The 18,428-nt window shown below is 36.3% G+C and overlaps 1 protein-coding gene across 1 annotated transcript in view; it reads right to left on the reverse strand.

Moving 5' to 3' along the window:
• The window catches only part of GRIK2 (glutamate ionotropic receptor kainate type subunit 2), a 742,654-nt gene that overhangs the window by 214,660 nt on the left and 509,566 nt on the right, over nt 1-18,428 (reverse strand). Inside the window, exon 11 of the mRNA XM_069599226.1 lies at nt 320-526. Coding sequence (XP_069455327.1) covers nt 320-526 — 207 coding nt within the window. The remainder of the gene's footprint in view (nt 1-319; nt 527-18,428) is intronic.

Genomic DNA, 18,428 nt, shown 5'->3' on the forward strand with positions numbered 1-18,428 from the left:
AAAGCTAATATTACGAAAGTGAAAAAGAAATTCACTGTTAAAAAACTGAATTCCATCTTACAAATCAAGACCAAAACTTCAAGATATTAAACCACTAACTACTAGTTAATTTAAGATAGACACATGTCTCTAATAGAATTATATTCATCCCTTATATTCTTTATGCTTGACAAAAATATATACTTTGAATAACATTATTGAAAAAGTAAATACTTAAAATACATCACTGTTCTTTGACTTTATTAGCCCTTGACCATCAAAAAAACGTAAATCTAATAGAAATCTTCCAAAGGTAGTAATAATGAGAAACGGGACTTACATGATCAATTAGTTCACGGACCATTCCATTCCATTGTCCATTGGCATCATCCTGGGCTCCATATTTCCCATCCTCCACAAGTCTAATTTCATATGTAAAGCCAAGGATTGTAGATAGCTCTCTGAGGAGGTCAATGCAATAGCCCTCAAATCGATCATTTCCATAAAGAGGTTTGTCAGACTTTTTAAACAGAACATAGGGTTCCTCCTGGAAACAGTGAACATGAAGAGAGGAAGTGTCAGTTAATCATGAAACTATTACAAAAATTATAACTTTGGTAATAAGTTGGTAAAGATAGAAAATTCCACGTTAATTTAAGGCAGTCAACTTTATTTTTTTCTCATTGTGATTAGCATAGGCATATGTGATTAACTAAGAAGGCATATTACTTTGAGAACACTTATGTCTCATAAGAGATACTTAAATATAATAACATCAACACAATTTATAATAAAATGATATGTTATATATATTATACCACATCTTATATAACATATGATAATATGTAAAATGATTATATACTATATAATATACCAAGATATAATTTCAATATATTATATTTAGTTATAATATATGATTACAATATCCCAATTTGAATTATAATTAATTTCAAGTACACTATTTTAGTGAGATTTATTGATGAAAGAATGAAAAAAGTCATTAACTAATTGCCTACCACGAGCTAAGAACTGAATTAGGCACTTATATATACACTATCATTCTTTATCTCATTCTGTTCTAAGAACTATCAAAATTACAACTATTATAATTATAAAAGAAAAAACAATAGCTTACTTTAGAGTATAGAGAAGAAACTAACACATATCAAGTGATTATTCATTCATCCAACATTTTATTGAGTACCTAATATAATTCCTGAATCATGAAGTTTATGGTATAGAATAAGAAACCAATAATAAATGCCTAAATGAACAGAACCCATTACTTCTGATGCTAATCAACTGTATAAAAACATAAAGTAGTGCAATAAGACATTGAATGAAATATCAAGGTACTTGCAAGATAAGGGAAGACAAAATTGTGTAATATGTCTGGAAACCTTTTCTGAGGAGATGAAACATGCGCTAGAACTTAAAAGATGAGAAGGAGTCTAGCCATTTGAAAATCTGAAAGAAGAGCATTTCAAGCCAAGGACACAGCAGTAAAAACCCTGAGATCAATAAGACACTAGAGTGTACCCGGAAGAGGACCACAGCTATCAATATGATTGAGGTCACATGTAGTAAGTAGGTGAGGGAATTAGTTGAATAAGGTAAAAATGAAGAGCAAGTGAAAGTGAAAGTCGCTCAGTCATGTCCTACTCTTTGCACCCCAATGGACTATATATCGATGGAATTCTCCAGGCCAGAATACTGGAGTGGGTAGCTTTTCCCTTCTCCAGGAGATCTTCCCAACCCAGGGATGGAACCCTGGTCTCCCACATTGCAGGTGGATTGTTTACCAGCTAAGCCACAAGGGAACCCCAAGAATCCTGGAGTGGGTAGCCTATCCCTTCTCCAGGGGATCTTCCTGACCCAGGAATCGAACTGGGGGCTCCTGCATTGCAGGTGGATTCTTTACCAACTGAGCTATGAGGGAAGCCCAATGAAGAGCAAGTGAGGAGCGAAATCTTATAAGGGTTTGCAAAGCAGGCCCTATCAAATACTGTATTTTAACTAAGCGCTAAGAAAATCCATGTATCAGCATATTTTATTGGAAGTGGGTGGAACATGATACGACAGATTGTCCTACAACAAAACTAGGGTGCAACTGGCTCTGCTACTTACTATCTGACAGTACAACACCTCTGGAAGTTTCTCTCTAGAGTAAGATGTTGCAAAGTGAAAAAGTTTAGGAGACTCCCATGCCAATCCATTTAGCAACCAATCACCCTCTTCTCAACCCCTGGAGAATATCAGTCATCTCATGAGGGCCATCGCACCAAAAGACTTTTTGGACCAACAGCAATGTGTCAGCTTGCCCATACTCATCTCAGAAACAAGACTAATTCCACCTCTCTTCCCATCTCCTTTGACCTGGCTTATCCCTACTGTTTCTTACACACTTTAACTTTCCTGCTCTTCTGATGCTCCAGTGTGTAAAAGAAGTCCTGCTCAAAGATCAGCACCTTAATTCCACATCTCACTTCCCTGGAATATAACATCCACATTGATTCATTATAGTATCTCCATGCTTAATATAATACTTGGCACATAATCTGTGCAAAGAAAATATTAATTGTATAAATGATAAATTAATTTTCAGACTCAGTTTTCTTGTCTCTAAGTTGATTCAACAATGCTTTTAAGTTGTTTTGAGAATTCAACAAAAGGAACGTAGCAGATATAGCTTAATATTATTTCATTATTTTAGATGCAATAATTTTCCATGGAATCTAATAGACTTTATTTCTATAGCAGTTTTAGATTTATAGTTAAATTAAATGCAAAGTTCAGAGTTCCCATATACCGCCTGCCATCATGCATGCCAAGCCTCCTCCTTTACCAGTATCCCCCACCAGATTGATACACTTATCTTTAACAAGCCTACAATGACACATAATTATCAGCGAACATCCACAATTTATATTAGGATTGTATTTTCTATAGGTTTTGTCAAATATATAATGACATGTAGTTCATCATTATAGCAACATACAGAGTAATTTCACTGCCCAAAAAGTCCTCTGTGCTCTACCTATTAACCCCTCCCTTTCCTCTAAACCCTGGCAACTGCCAATCTTTTTTGTCTACAGTTTTCTCTTTTCCAAATGTCATATAATTGGATTAACACTATAATAAGTATGTAGCCTTTTCATGCTGGCTTTTTTTACCAAGTAATATACATTTATGTTTCTTCCAAATATTTTTATGGCTTGATGGTTCATTTCTTTCAAGTGCTGAATAATATCCCATTATCTGAATGTACCACAGTTTGATGATCCATTCACCTACTGAAAGACATCTTGGTTGCTTCCAAGTTTTGTCAATTATGAATAAGCTGCTACAAACATTCACACGCAGGTTTTTATATGGATATAAGTTTCAACATATTTGGATAAACAGAGGTGCATTCAATTGTTATATCATACAAGAGTATGTTTAGTCTTGCTGCTGCTGCTAAGTCACCTCAGTCGTGTCTGACTCTGTGCAACCCCATAGACGGCAGCCCACCAGGCTCCCCCATCCCTGGGATTCTCCCGGCAAGAACACTGGAGTGGGTCTCCATTTCCTTCTCCAATGCATGAAAGTGAAAAGTGAGAGTGAAGTCGCTCAGTCGTGTCTGACTCTTAGCGACCCCATGGACTGCAGCCTACCAGGCTCCTCAGTCCATGGGATTTTCCGGGCAAGAGTACTGGAGTGGGGTGCCATTGCCTTAGTCTTGCTAGAAACTGCCAAAATGTCTTCCAAATTAGTTGTACCAGTTGGAGTTCACCACCAGCAATGAATGAGAGTTCCTGTTGTTGTACACCCTCAACAGCATTTGGTGTTGTCAGTTTTCTGGATTGTATTCATTCTAACAGGTATGTAGTAATTTTTCAGTGTTTCCTTATTGCACAGTTCTCTACGGAAAGATGATATTGAGAATCTTTTCATATGGTTCAACTGAGTTTCATTAGGACTCTCACTGTTGTCATTTTTCAAAGAGGTTAATTTTCCCAGGCCACACAGCTGAGAAGAAATAAAGAGCACCTGCTGCTGCTTCTGCTGCCAAGCCGCTTCAGTCGTGTCCGACTTTGTGCGACCCCATAGACGGCAGCCCACCAGGCTCTCCCGTCCCTGGGATTCTCCAGGCAAGAACACTGGAGTGGGTTGCCACTTCCTTCTCCAATGCATGAAAGTAAAAAGTGAAAGTGAAGTTGCTCAGCCGTGTCCAACTCTTAGTGACCCCATGGACTGCAGCCTACCAGGCTCCTCCATCCATGGGATTTTCCAGGCAAGAGTACTGGAGTGGGGTGCCATTGCCTTCTGCATAAAGAACACCTAAGAGGAGCCAAAGGATAGATTTGCACTCAGGTTTTCTAAATTCTGAGATGCATACTTTCCCACAATCTCATATTTCTTTCTAAACCATTTAGGTAACTTGTGGAAAACCCAGAGATGCTGCTTCCCTGGTGTCTTAGAGGGTAAAGCATCTGCCTGCAATGCGGGAGACCCAGGTTAGATTGGACACCCAGGTTCAATCTGAGAACCAGGTTAAATCCCTGGGTCAGGAAAATCCCCTGGAGAAGGAAATAGCAACCCACTCCAGTACTCTTGCCTGAAAAATCCCATGGGTGGTGGAGCTTGGTAGGCTAAAATCCATGGGGTCGCAAGGAGTCAGACACTACTGAGCGACTTCACACTTTCACATATGCTGCATTTTAAAATGGAATTAGTTAAAACACATAGAAATCAGAAATTAATATGTAATTAAATACAAAGTTAGATATTTGGGCTTACCAAAAGGTAAAAAGTACATTTAGGATCCTGTCTAATTTTATATGCGGTTACCTGGTGGCTCAGTTGTAAAGAGTCCACCTTCAATGCGGGAGATGCGGACTAGATCCCTGGGTTGGGAAGATCCCCTGGAGTAGGGCATAACAACCCACTCCAGTATTCTTGCCTGGAGAATCGCAGGGACAGAGTCCCTCGAGGGCTACATTCCAAAGAGTTGGACTTGACTGAAGCGACTTAGCGTGCACACACTAATTTTTATATACTATGTGATCATGTATAAAATGTATTTCCCGGGGATACAGAGTGCTGCAAATCTGACAGATATAGTCCTCTTCCACCCTTAGGGATATTATACTCATTTTCCTCTCTACACCTCCTGGCCTTCTAATTTTTAAAGTTGGATAACACATGTCCATGGATCACAAGTTAAATGCCCTTGTTACCTGGGGAGAGGAGGGAAGCCCTGCAGCTGAACAGCTTTCTTGTGCTAGGTATTCACAGTTCAGGCACAGTCCATTAGCTCTTTTTCTGCTGCCCCACAATAATTTTTACCATAATATTTATCATATTGAGTAGGCAGTGCTGATTTACATATATATCTTCTGAACTAGAATTGAGCCATTTATATGGCAAGATAGGAGCCATTTATATGGCAAATTTGCATCAAAAGCACCAAACATCACCAGGCACATAGCAGGGTTGCAAATAAATGACTGTGTAATGAACTGAATGGAAATGGACTGTTATGGTCAACTGGGGAATCCAAGGCAACTTGAACTTGAAGGAAACATTTTATAAGACAGCTAAGTTCTATGGGGTTTGGAGAAGGTGGTAACAAATCTTCAGGTTCCTAACCGATGGCCAGGGGTTTGGGGACTTGAGAATATATCATATTCCCCTTAAGAGGAAGGAACAGCGAGAACATTTCTGGCTGGTGGAATGCGGGACAAAGAAGCATTTTGGTACAAAAATTATCAAATTCATACTTTGGTTGCAGTCAGTTTCTGATTTATAAGTTAACAAATGTGTATTATTTTTATTTAAAAGTCCACAGGTTGACCATTTTTCAAGCTCCAGACACTAAGTAACAGCACTAACATTTTCCAAGTGTTTAATTACTGCCCATTCCTGTTCTAAAAGCTTTTCCTTGGATTAATTTATTCATTTCTCATGACAGGCAAGTGAGGTTAGTGATATCATTATTAATTTTTATATTTTACAGATAAATAAACTGAGGGCTGGGGTGCTAAGTCTTTTGCCCAAGGTCAACAGCCAGCATACAACCTAGGCAATCGGACTACTGAATCACTTACCTTTCTACTATACTTCCCACATTAAATAGTTCCCAGTGATGGTTTCCAAACTGCATACAAATGCATAATTATACAGCGCTCATCAGCTAACTTAACATGTATGGTCTGGTTTTATTATTACTTTTTCAATCAACTGGGATTAGTCATTAGTATACTGCATGCAAAATGGCAATACATTTATCAATTACACAATGCAATCAAAACGAAATTGGTAAATAGAGGTAAATATATAACCCTAAAAATTCATTTTCTACATAATAAATTATTTTCTTTTCAAATAAAAAACACACATTTTTATCATAATACTTGAAGAATTTGTAAAAATAGGGAATTCTCTGGCTGTCCAGTGGTTAGGATGCTCTGCTTTCACTGCAGAAGACACAGGTTCTATCCTTGGCTGGGGAACTAAGATCCTGTATGACAGTGCAGCCAGATATATAAATAAAAATAAAATATAATAATTTGTAAGAATAGCATATTTTCAGCCCAACAGATTTAGGAAGCAACATATTAGTATCTAAAAAATGTTTTCCCCCTATTTACACTATTAAGTCATGATGGTCTCTATTTAAAAATTTTGCTCCAAAATATTTATGGTACACTTTTCATACAAAGTTACCTGAACATTGGAGAAAATATGATAAACGTTAGTGATTACTTAAAAGTGCGTAAGGCAAAAGGACATACATGTACAAGGTACAAAAGCAGAGCAAAAATTCCAAAAATGATTGTGCTATTTAAATGTCACCCATCCAGCTTTTTGTAGTAACCATCCTACCTATTAATTTGATTTCCTTCACTTATCAGCTAATAAGAAAACCTCTGTCATAGGCAAATAAATGTGTTGATCTCCGTGAGATTAAAAAGCCTATTTAGATGTATATTTTAAACAGGTTTTCATATCACTAGGAAAAAATATGTTGTCTGAGTGCATCCTTTTAGTATTTATGTGTCTCCACAGTGTCTAATATCATTCTTCCCATATTTAATTCTGAGAAGTAAGACACTCTTTTCCAGCTGTGATTCCTATCTCCAGCTACACTGTGTCACAAGATAGTTTACATCGAGTTATGACTCTCCTTTAGACTCTTTCTCTGTTTCACACCGCACAAGGATAAATAATAACCTCGTGTAAGAAAAGAAAAATGATTCCAGAAGCAATTACTGTACCATATACTGAGTTCAATGAATAATATGATAAAACTCTCCTGGGCAACTTTACTGGTTTTTCACATAGTCTTAAATCTCCACATCAGCATTTGCTAGAGGCAAAGGCACTTCATTCCACTGGCATCTGTAATAAGGATTTGTCAGCATTTGTACTATCAACCCCAGTTTTAAGGAACCTAATAACTCACGTATTTTTATCTGTATTAGACTGGGATTTGACACAGAATAAACCCAAAATGAAGTTCTGAAAAAGTAAAATATGTTTAAGGTTAAGGGGAACAAAATGTTTTATTTAAATATAATAAAATTTTATACTTTTAAAATGTATAACTCATATATCCCTCAGCCCTTATCTAAAAAGATATAAATGATCTTTTTCATGTATTAACACTTGAACTATCATTGTCTTAAATGATTTAAAAAGATTAAAGATATTAAGATGCAAATTAATTTTCTATAATATATATAAAATATCCCCTACTATTACAACAATAAGAATAATAACTAATTTATTTATTTATTCAAACATATATCAAACTCTTATTGTGATATGTACTCCTTTAGGCTCCAGGTTAACAATGAAAATCAAAACAAAACAATACCTAAAATCCCAGCCCTTATGGAACTCTCAATCTAGTGATGAATTTAAAGTTTTCATCTATTTTAAATAATTCTGTATCATTTAATGGCTACTTTGATTCATTAATTACCAGAAGAAAATATCACTAGAGAGTACGTTTTTGAGAAACATGACTCTGTGTCTTAGAACATTCGGGTGTGTATCAGGATCTACGACCCTCAATTCATTTCTTTGGGAACACAGAAATGGATACTCAGTTAGCCCCAGTCAGGTTCAGAATTTACCCTTATAACCAAAACTCTTTTAAAATTTGTTTGCAAAAGCCAGATAAAACTGCATTTGTTTATGGGTAACAATATCCTTGCCTATGAAGTATTTATATTTTATGAATTTATATTTATATTGTTAATGTCATTTAAGGGCTAGCAAAAAATATCTTTTTTAATAGTATTCATATGAACCAAATGAAAAAGACACATGTGTATAATAGTAATATCATGTTAAACTTATGGAGATTAAAGCTTAAAACTGAATAGTTTATATTTTCCCAAGGAATCATTTATTTCTTTCTATTTTCTGACCTCTATACTCTTTGTGTCCTATCACTGCCCTCATACTGAAAGAATTACATAATAAGAGAACAACCTAATTAACAGAGTGTGGAAATCAAGTAGGTGCCACAAAGTTGATTAGAAGTAAAAGGCTAAGGACTGGGCAGCATGAATAGTGGACAAATGATGCTGATGAAGTTGGCTTCTGAGGGAGGTGACTCAGTTCTTTGAAAGCATAGAAATTATAACTTAATATGAGAAAAAATTAAAAAAACTCAACATCTGGCCCTTGGAAGCTCAAAGGAGGCAAATGAAGAATCATGCTTTCAAAAGGGAGATTAAGGATGAAAAAACAGTATCATACACAGCAATACCAAGAAGATGGATATTTCTTTAACAAGTAAGTTATCAACTCACTGTAACTATCTTACCATGACTTATCTCATTGCTCAAATAAACAACATCCATGGATGGAGTAAGAACACATAATGAATAATGTAAACATGTGAAGAAAAAGCTTATAACAGTAAGGATGTTTTCTCATTACTAAAATATGCTTTCAGTTGGCATGTTTTGATTTTAACCGGCTATCACCATTCTTAAATGGAATAGTGACCTCGAAGTAAAAACAGCAACTCTGAAGATGATCAATGAATGACCATGCTTCTCTAACACAGTAGATTCTAAGTTGTTAGATGATGTTTAACAAGATGCATGCAGATATCTACATTTAATAATCTAATGTTAAAATATAAATTTAAAATAGTTTTATTGTTCACCCATCCATTTATCCACTAACGCATCAATCATGCATGCACTAATGAAATATTTTTATGCAAATTTTGTATACCAATTTTCAAAACAGAGGTCAGCAAAGTGTCTCTTAAAAAACAAATAGTAAATATCTCTGGCTTTGTGGGCAATACATTTGTAACCATTCAACTTTACCATGGTAGAGAAAATCAGCCATAGAAGCAATGCCTAGGCTGGCAAAAAGTGTCAACACTCTTTTAAAATCAGTTTTTTAGAACTCTGGAATCTAATAAAAACTCGCAGCAACCAAGAGAATGCTTTGTGAAGAGGAAAACTATAGAATTTTGATAGGAGAGCTCTGTGGCATATCAATTTACCCAGTTACTACTGACACTCCCCAGCGCTGCAGCAGCCTTGAAAATGGAAACCTATTCCTGATGCAGGTTGCGCAGCCCCACAGGGAACACTGTGGACCTATTCTCAAATAATGTAGTAGTTCTGTGCTTTTACCCTTGTGGTGGTTCCCTGAAGAATCAGCTCAAGGATTTGGCTTTGTTTTGCCTACATAGCAGCTTCCCAGGGTTGAAGCTGCTTCCTGGGTGGTTTTTTCATAAGCATTAAAGGCAAATACACTTAGCCACTACCTTCTGGGCAAGAATAAACTGCAGGAGCAGGAGATAAACTAAAATGTCTGGCATAGAAAGGACAGAATAGGCTCAGGAAAGAGACTTGGGACAATTAGGGTTATGAGAAACACCAGCATATTCAAGGAAACCTAGAAAGTCACATATGTGCCTGTGGCAGGATGTCGGCTCAGAAAAGACCCAAAGACTCTAAGTATTTTTACCTCTGGCTGGACTTTAGTCTCTGTGCAACCAGAAAGGGAAGAAGGCAGAATTGTAAACTGCCTGGACAGTTACATTTATTCTGTTACTTTGATCTGCTGCTGCTGCTGCTGCTAAGTCGTTTCAGTCGTGTCAGAGTCTGTGCGACACCATAGACGGCAGCCCGCCAGGCTCCCCCGTCCCTGGGATTCTCCAGGCAAGAACACTGGAGTGGGTTGCCATTTCCTTCTCCAATGCATGAAAGCGAAAAGTGAAAGTGAAGTCGCTCAGTCATGTCCGACTCTTTGCGACCCCATGGACTGCAGCCCACCAGGCTCCTCCATCCGTGGGATTTTCCAGGCAAAAGTACTGGAGTGGGGTGCCATTGCCTTCTCCATTACTTTGATCTCACAAATAGCTAATAACAGTCCGTTACTTTACAACACTAGTTTCACTAACAAGCTCTACAGTACATTTAAGAAACAGTCCTCCACCACAAATACATTCCCTTAATTCTCAACTATGATAGACATATCTAAGGAGTGATTACTTTTTTAATATATATTTGAAAAATGTTAAAATTTATTAATAATAGTTAACATCACACAGTTAATCCAACTAGTTCTTTATTGTACATGACAACATCTTCACTAGACTGAGTGCTCAAGGGTTTGAGATGATCTGCTATTGAGTACATCGCAGTCATAGATTGAGAGTCAATACATTTACACAGGCAAAGCAGCGTCAGCAAGGAACTATCACCTAACTGTGGGAACACAACCATTCAAAACGCATTTTCCAGCATTCCGTTTTAGAAGCCACACACACAGCTCTACCTTTTAAAAATGTGCAATTTCATAGATGGTGCCTAATTTTTCAGGTTTAAAAGTTAAAGTTCACTTCTATTTCTTGGGCATCCCTTAGTGATATACAAATCTAGACACTGTTCTCACTACAAGTTTGATAAATGTGCAAAACTTGGGTGCTTTGAGTTGTGTTGTTTCATTTTTGTTTTGATCCTTGTATCCTACTCAATATTGTTAAAAGGCCTGCCCCTCTTTACTATGAAGTATATGGGTTTAATAAAAATATTAAAATGATTTAATATTTTAGGGCAGAAGTGGGCTCGCAGATTCAGGATTAACTGCACTCTAAAAGAGTAGGGTAAGGAAGGTTTTAGGTCCCTTTCCCTCTCCACCCAAGCAGTTTGAAACAAATACTTCTTGTAAAAACAGCTTAGCCTAGAAGTCTGTGGACAATACCTCTTATAGAACATTTACAAAACAAACCCAAGGTGAAATATGCTGGAAGGGTACAAATCCACCAAACATGTTATCCCTGAAGTTTTGTATGTTTGATTAATAGTTTGGTTTTGGTTTGCTATCAACAATTAGACCATTTTGCAAACATTTTTGGTGACTTCCTTTATCTTGTTAGAGAGGTTTAAAATACTACTAACTGCCTTAAGACTGAAGATTGCTAAGCAGTTTATTTGAAATGATTCCTGTTTCCTTTGTTAACATCTCATGTAATATTGTGCCAGAAAAGTTTCTAGACTGAGCAATCAGTTGGTGTGGTTTCTTCAGTCCACAGTCCCAACCCCCTTCACGCTATCCCCAGACACCTTCCAAATTTCTGAGTCTGCAGGGAAAGGAGGAGCTGCTTGACCATTCCCTCACTTTAATGATGTTTTCCTTCTCTTCCTGCAGATGAATGAGGTATTTCTAGTAACCGATTAGTATATCTTCATCTTCCATCCTTTAACTACATTGATCTATTGAGACCCTGTGTATTTATAGACATAACAAATTAACATGTAAATACATTACATACAAAGGATCATACAGTGCCAAGATGAAGGAGCAGATGTACTTCATGAACTAAATACATTTCAAATAAAAATTAAAATGAAAATACAGTGTTTCCACTTCTGCAGGAAAAAATTTTAAAACAGACCAAAAGTCTTTCCACCCCCAAAGGTCCACTGCTTATTGATGACCTGTGAACCTACTCCCAGGACTCTAGGCTTTGGTTTTGCTTGATCAGACTCAGGATGCTTTGATTCCAGGAACAGCATCCACTGGAACCCACCTGGCAAATGCTTAGAGATGAGGTTGAAGAGGGGCTGCCACATGGCTATCCATGGACTTCCCCTCCATTGCTGCCCCTCCCCCCTGCCTATGGGAGAATCAGGCTCAAGTCAATGGAGACCTCTCAGCTCTCTGAGAGGAGAAATAGCACCAACCTTCAAGCTGGGGGATGCTTTCCACCTAGAAATGTCATGGTCAGGCTTCAAGGTGAAGCAAACATATTTTTAATTTTTGTCCGCATCCTGTAGGGTTATACAGGGGTATGGAATTTGGCCAGGGGGATTACTAAAGATTAAATCTTTTTTTCGAGTTTTAAGAAAATCAATGGTAACAGTTGTGAAAAGTGTGAACAAATCCTTACTTCAAATTGTATTTATCTCAGGAGGGCCAAGGCTTGGGTACCAAACTCTACAATGAGTAGACAGAGACAAAACCTATATCTCCTTATATTTGTTTTTTATCTCAACACTGAAAGTTTAATGAGTAATAGTATAAATAAAATAAATTTCCCACTAAGCACAGCATTACAGGGCCTATTCTGTGGGTCAATCACCTTGTTTATAAGAAAATTAATTATTAGATATAATTTCTCAAATCTCTTATTTTACTCCATTCCAATCTCTTCAAATACCCTGATACTGGGAAAGATAGAGGGCAGGAGAAGAAGGGGATGACAGAGGATGAGATAGTTGGATGGTATCACCTACTCGATGGACATGAGTTTAACAAGCTCCAGGAGTTGGTGAAGGATAGGGAAGCCTGGCATGCTGCAGTCCATGGGGTCACAAAGAGTTGGACATGACTGAGTGACTGAACTGAACTGAACAGAATCTCTTCAAAGAGCATGTTTTCTCTTTCTATTTTTAAAATTATCACCAATAAGTCTGTTTTTATCTAATTTTTTCCTTATTATCTATAAAATAAATAAGTAATATCACTCTATCCATTCATTTATTCAGTCATTCAACAACCACTTAATAGATGTCTATAAAGCTGCAGGCATTGTTCTGTGTCATGAACATAAGACTAAGAAAACATGGTATCTATTCTTAAGAAACATTACAGTCTTGAGACAGAGATAGAGACTAAGACAAATTAACAGATAAGTAAATGTAAAATCTCATGGAAATAAAAAAAATAATAAAATAATAAAGAACACAAAAAATAAATAAACAAATAAAAATCTTATGGAAATAGCATTTGAATTCAGTTCTCAGCAATGATTGTACATAAAAATTAAATTAAATATTTTACAATTAAAATTATAATACTGATACCTGTGCTCCATCCCCAGAGATTCTGAAGTCAAATATCTAGGATGCTACCCTGGCATTATACTTTTCAAAAACTTTCTAGATGATTGTCATGTATGGCTGGGGGCAGTTTGAGAGTGTGTGATACGTGTAGTTTCACAGGACCCAGAACTCTGAAGATCTGTGCTAGGTTTAATATTCAACTGGTGCCCTTTTGAAATTCTTATCAATTTTTAGTAAGAGAGTCTTATTTTTGTTTTGTATTTTGGGTGGAAATGTATAGCTGGTCCTATATGCAGTAAGCAATGAAAACTACTGTCTTAAAGTGTTCTAGATGGTAATATTTCAGAGCAAGAAAACTGTTCATGTAGATGCTGAAAAGAATAAAGAGCTTTGTATGATTTAAGTAAAAAGAGAGTGTGGGACAAGAAAGGTACAGGGAATTAATATCATGAGAACCTCAGTAAGGAAACAGACTTTATTCCTATAAAATTCTGAAATACAACTTAAATATAATCACTGTTGATCATCAGTGCTTGAATTCATATCCTGCTTAGAATGGCATTTTCTTTTCCAAGATTATTTTTAAACATCTACCTAAAACCAATTTTGATGCAGGAAATTAAGTTGAGGGTTTTTTTTTTCTTTAATAATCTACTTTTAGGTAATTTCTTACTGTTTAGACATTAGATGAATTTGAATGCATGTTTGGGAGAGAGAGAAAGCAAACCAAAAGGAGGAAGATATGATTTGCTAAGTGACTAAAAAGTAGAGTTTTCAATCATTAGGATTTGGTTTCTTATAATTTAGTGAAATGATTAGAGGTTGGAGACTTTTTGGTTTTAGAAAGGAGGACCCAATGTTAACCATCCACTAACTCTTCTTATGCTTCTCCAAAAAAAGGCTGAAATACGCTGATAGAAAAAAATGGATTAGAATGAAGAACTAATACTAATTGGGTTTCTACCCTTATCCCATCCAAAGTTGATCAAATACTGGCAAACCTCTCAATGTTTCTGAATATGCATGCAAAACATGTACAATAAGGATTATTTATCAATGATTAGCAGCAGTTAGCAGCATTCATCTGCTGCAAGTTATTCTTTACACAATAAACAGTGAGTATAACTTTCAGCTGCTGCCTTTTGTAATCAATAAAATCAATAAATGTTTATTGAGTATCCATCATTTAAAAGAAAACACCATACTTTAGGAAAATGGTGCATCTCCTAAGCACCTTTTAATCTAATTGAAAATACAGAACTTGTACAGGAAAATGCAAACTAAGAATACAAATTTTCATGGAAGTGCCTAAGAAATAAGTTGTATAGATAAAAGGACCATTAGGTGGGCCCATTAAACGGATGTAAAAATGTCTCAAAGTAGTCAGATAAATCATCCTAGAGAAAAGGGCAGCAGAAAAAATGGACTGTACAATGAGTATAAATTAGATAAATGTGGAGGAAAAAAATTGTTCTCAGGTGGTGCAGTAGTAAAGAATTCTCCTGCCAACGCAAGCCACACAAGAGACACAGTTTCCATCCCTGGGTTGCGAAGATCCCCTAGAGTAGGAAATGGCAACTCACTCCAGTATTTTTGCCTGAAAAATTCCCTGGACAGAGAAGCCTGGTGGACTATAGTCCATAGGGATGCAAAGAGTTGGAATGGACTGAGTGACTGAGCACAGCACTTAAGAGTTATTCAGGCAAGAGAAATGAAGAAGAGGAATGACAGTTTCTAAGAGGAAGATATTAAAAAACATGTTAGAAAGCCTTACGGGAAAATAGTAAAATGAGAACTATTCGTTACTTACTAATTTTTGAATTACTTTATATCCATTAAAGTTATCATTTACTGATAACTTTGCACCAGGAACTATGTTCATATTTTCCAAATTTTTATCTCTACTACACACTTTAATTTGCATACTATTTTATTATCCTCATTATTAAATTATGGTAACTTGCCTAAGGTAGCTCATCTACTAAGTGGCCAACTCAAGATTCAAACCTAGATTTTCTGACTTCCATTTGTCCCTTCAATATGCAGAAAAGCCCTTAGTTAGGTATTAAACTGTTACCCAGTGTCAACAAACCATTGAAACTATCTGCTCCTCTGGTGGGGTAGGTAATTTAAGGATTTGCATACATAAATAAATTTCATCATAAAAATCAATGAGTACCTAAAAATCATTATGATTAAACTTAAATATAATGTATTTGTACACAGTGTATTCATCTGGAAAATTATCCTACAAGTTTTATTTTCTAGAAAAGACTCTGCAATTTAAAATATTTAGAAATTCTACATAATCACATCCCTTTGAGATATCCATGATACATATGAATTTATTAAAGACTTGGTGATAAGAAAACCTAGTAAATTTGGCTTAACTTAGTATTTCTGAAAATCTGTGAATCACAGAGTCATTGTAGGGTGTGCCTGTATCATATACCTAACAGAATTGTGGGGCATACTCCAACATTCTTAAGTAACCAAATATGTGTGTGTGTGTGTGTTTGTGTGTGTGTATACTCAGTCATGTCCAACTCTTTGTGGCCCCATGGACTGTAGTGTCCCAGGCTCTGCTCCTTGGAATTTTCCAGGCAAGAATACTGGAGTGGGTTGTCATTCCCTATGCCAGGGATCTTCTCAACCCAGGGATTGACCAGTATCTCTGTGTCTCCTGCTTTGGAAGATGGATTCTTTGCCACTAACACCAGCTGGGAAAACCGATGTAACCAGAAAAAAAAAAATTATATTGCTACACACATAGAAAGTGCAAGCTGTAATGTAAAAGCAGTGTTTTGTTTCTAAGGTCAGATAGTGTCATATTTGCCAAACAATTGCAAATTTAAAAGTTCCAAAGAGAAAATATAAATTTAGATTTTCTTTTTAAGAGCACAAAGCTATGACAAACATGAACAAATGTATGGCCTTTGACTCTAATTACATTTGAATTCAGTATAAAAAATTCTCCATATAATATGAAATGCTTTCCAAAGCTGTGTGACAAAGGCATTTCTTTTCTATTAGTTGTGAAATGAACTGGCTAAAAAAAAATATCCATTTAGTTGGTTTCTTTTACCAATATGGGTTTAACTCAAACAAAGTGATGAAAACAAATTAATGAGTTATTTCTTTTAATTAATTACTATATAGAACTAAAACTAAGAGGACTCAGAACATAAAATTTATAAGATCCTAGTTAATGGTATTCATTTTTATTTAGGTGACTAATTAGTGGCATAAATGCCTTATGAGTAGTAGACCTAATAAAATACATTGACTGATGAATGGGTAAGAACTGAGGGAATCAAGTGTTATCCTGGATTTCTAGGCAAAAAATATTCACTTTAGTGATGCCAGGAAAATGAAACATGCATGTGTTTTATACCATGGAAAGAGTTCTGTATCTTTCTTTCTTGAGTCACTGTAGTAGAGTTGAGCAGAGTTAGGATATAGTTTGTCACTAAGAGTATCATTTAAATCTCAAATAAAGAGAAGTAATTAGGAATCAGTGTAAAGTAATCAAGTGTGGTTCAGAACCACAGAGATCAGGACCTGAATATCAGACACATAATCAGAAAGGGAAGTTAAGTTGGAAGTATCTGACATGATTCAGGACTTACTGGTCTTGAAGGTCTCATAATTGTCATCTGACAACCACAATTTCCCAATATGTGTAAGGGATTCTTGAGTCTGACTCAAAGGATAGTATATTTTTTTCTCCCAGACTCTTTACATTCCTGGTAAGTCCTGAATTTATAATTATTTGTCAAGCCAAATAGAATACAGCAGATGGTCAGGACAGAAGCAACAAAAGCATTAGAAAAGGAAAAAATGTTCGGTGGTATAGATTCACAGAAAACACACACGAGTTCTCTACATGAACAGTATCACTAATATTCATGATTCAAACCTCTATTTTGATAATTCCAAATATGATTTCCAGTCCAGACCATTCTCTTTAGGTATGGAACTACATGTCTAACTGCCAACAAGATCATACACCATAGAAAAACTAAATGCTATATGTTCAAAATTAAAATTCAATTTGTATTATCCCAACTTGCTATTTTATGTCAGTTCTGCTTCCAGCCATATTTACCAGAAAAATAAAAGTGCTCTTAACCTCTGACCTCTTCTTAAACTCCAACTTGCAAACCATTACTCCCCTTTATCCCCCTTTCTTCACCCTATATGACTTGGAAATTTCATTTCTTTCCCCTATCTTTGAACAATGGCATAGTTTGGAACTTATCGTCTTTCACTCTTGCAATATTCTCTTGGCTAGTCTCACTAAATTCTATCTCATGAACTACACACAATTCTATCTCCAATACTAAGAAGGAATTTTAAAATCTCAAGTTGATTTTATCAATCATGCACTTAAAATCTTTCTAAATTGTCTCATGAATAGCAGACAGTCTTAACTCCTTCAGGAGGCCTACAAAGGCCTTTTCTCTGCTGTTGCCTGCCTTCTACCTTGCCCACCACTTCTCTCACACATTGGCTGTTCTCCACTGGGAGTGGACTACTTACAGGGAGTTATTCATATGCTCTAAGCTCTTTCACATGTCTGTACCTTCAAACACAGGCTACCAGGTGGCTTCCCAGCTGGCTTCCCAGGTGGCCCCGTGGTAAAGAATTTGTCTGCCAGTGCAGAAGATGCAGGAGACACAATATCTACCCAGGTAGGTAAGATCCCTTAGAGTAGAAAATAGCAACTCACTCCAGTCCTTGCCTAGAAAATTCCATAGACAGAGGAGCCTGGCGGGCTACAGTCCATGGGGTTGCAGAGTTGGGTATGATTGAGCACAAAGGTTTACAGTTTTCTGCGTTCAAACATGCATTTCCCACAGCCTGAAATATCTGGTATTCTTGACCTACTGGAGCCCTACTCCCAAAGTAAATATAGCTCAAGATTTGTGGAAAGCAGGCAGTGGCAGCCCCTCTCCTAATTCTTTACCAAAGTAGTTCTTAGGTTCTGGGCAAATATAAAAACTCCTGACAGTGAAAAGTAAGAGTAACAAAGTCCCACTGAAAGTTGCAGGGTTGGAATTTAGATATGTACAGAAAATTACATATGGAAGATAATTGCTAGGTTGCAGACAATGTGTAGGGCTTCCTATG

Source organism: Ovis canadensis, chromosome 8, assembly GCF_042477335.2.
Source record: "Ovis canadensis isolate MfBH-ARS-UI-01 breed Bighorn chromosome 8, ARS-UI_OviCan_v2, whole genome shotgun sequence".
Classification (NCBI taxonomy): Eukaryota; Metazoa; Chordata; class Mammalia; order Artiodactyla; family Bovidae; genus Ovis; species Ovis canadensis.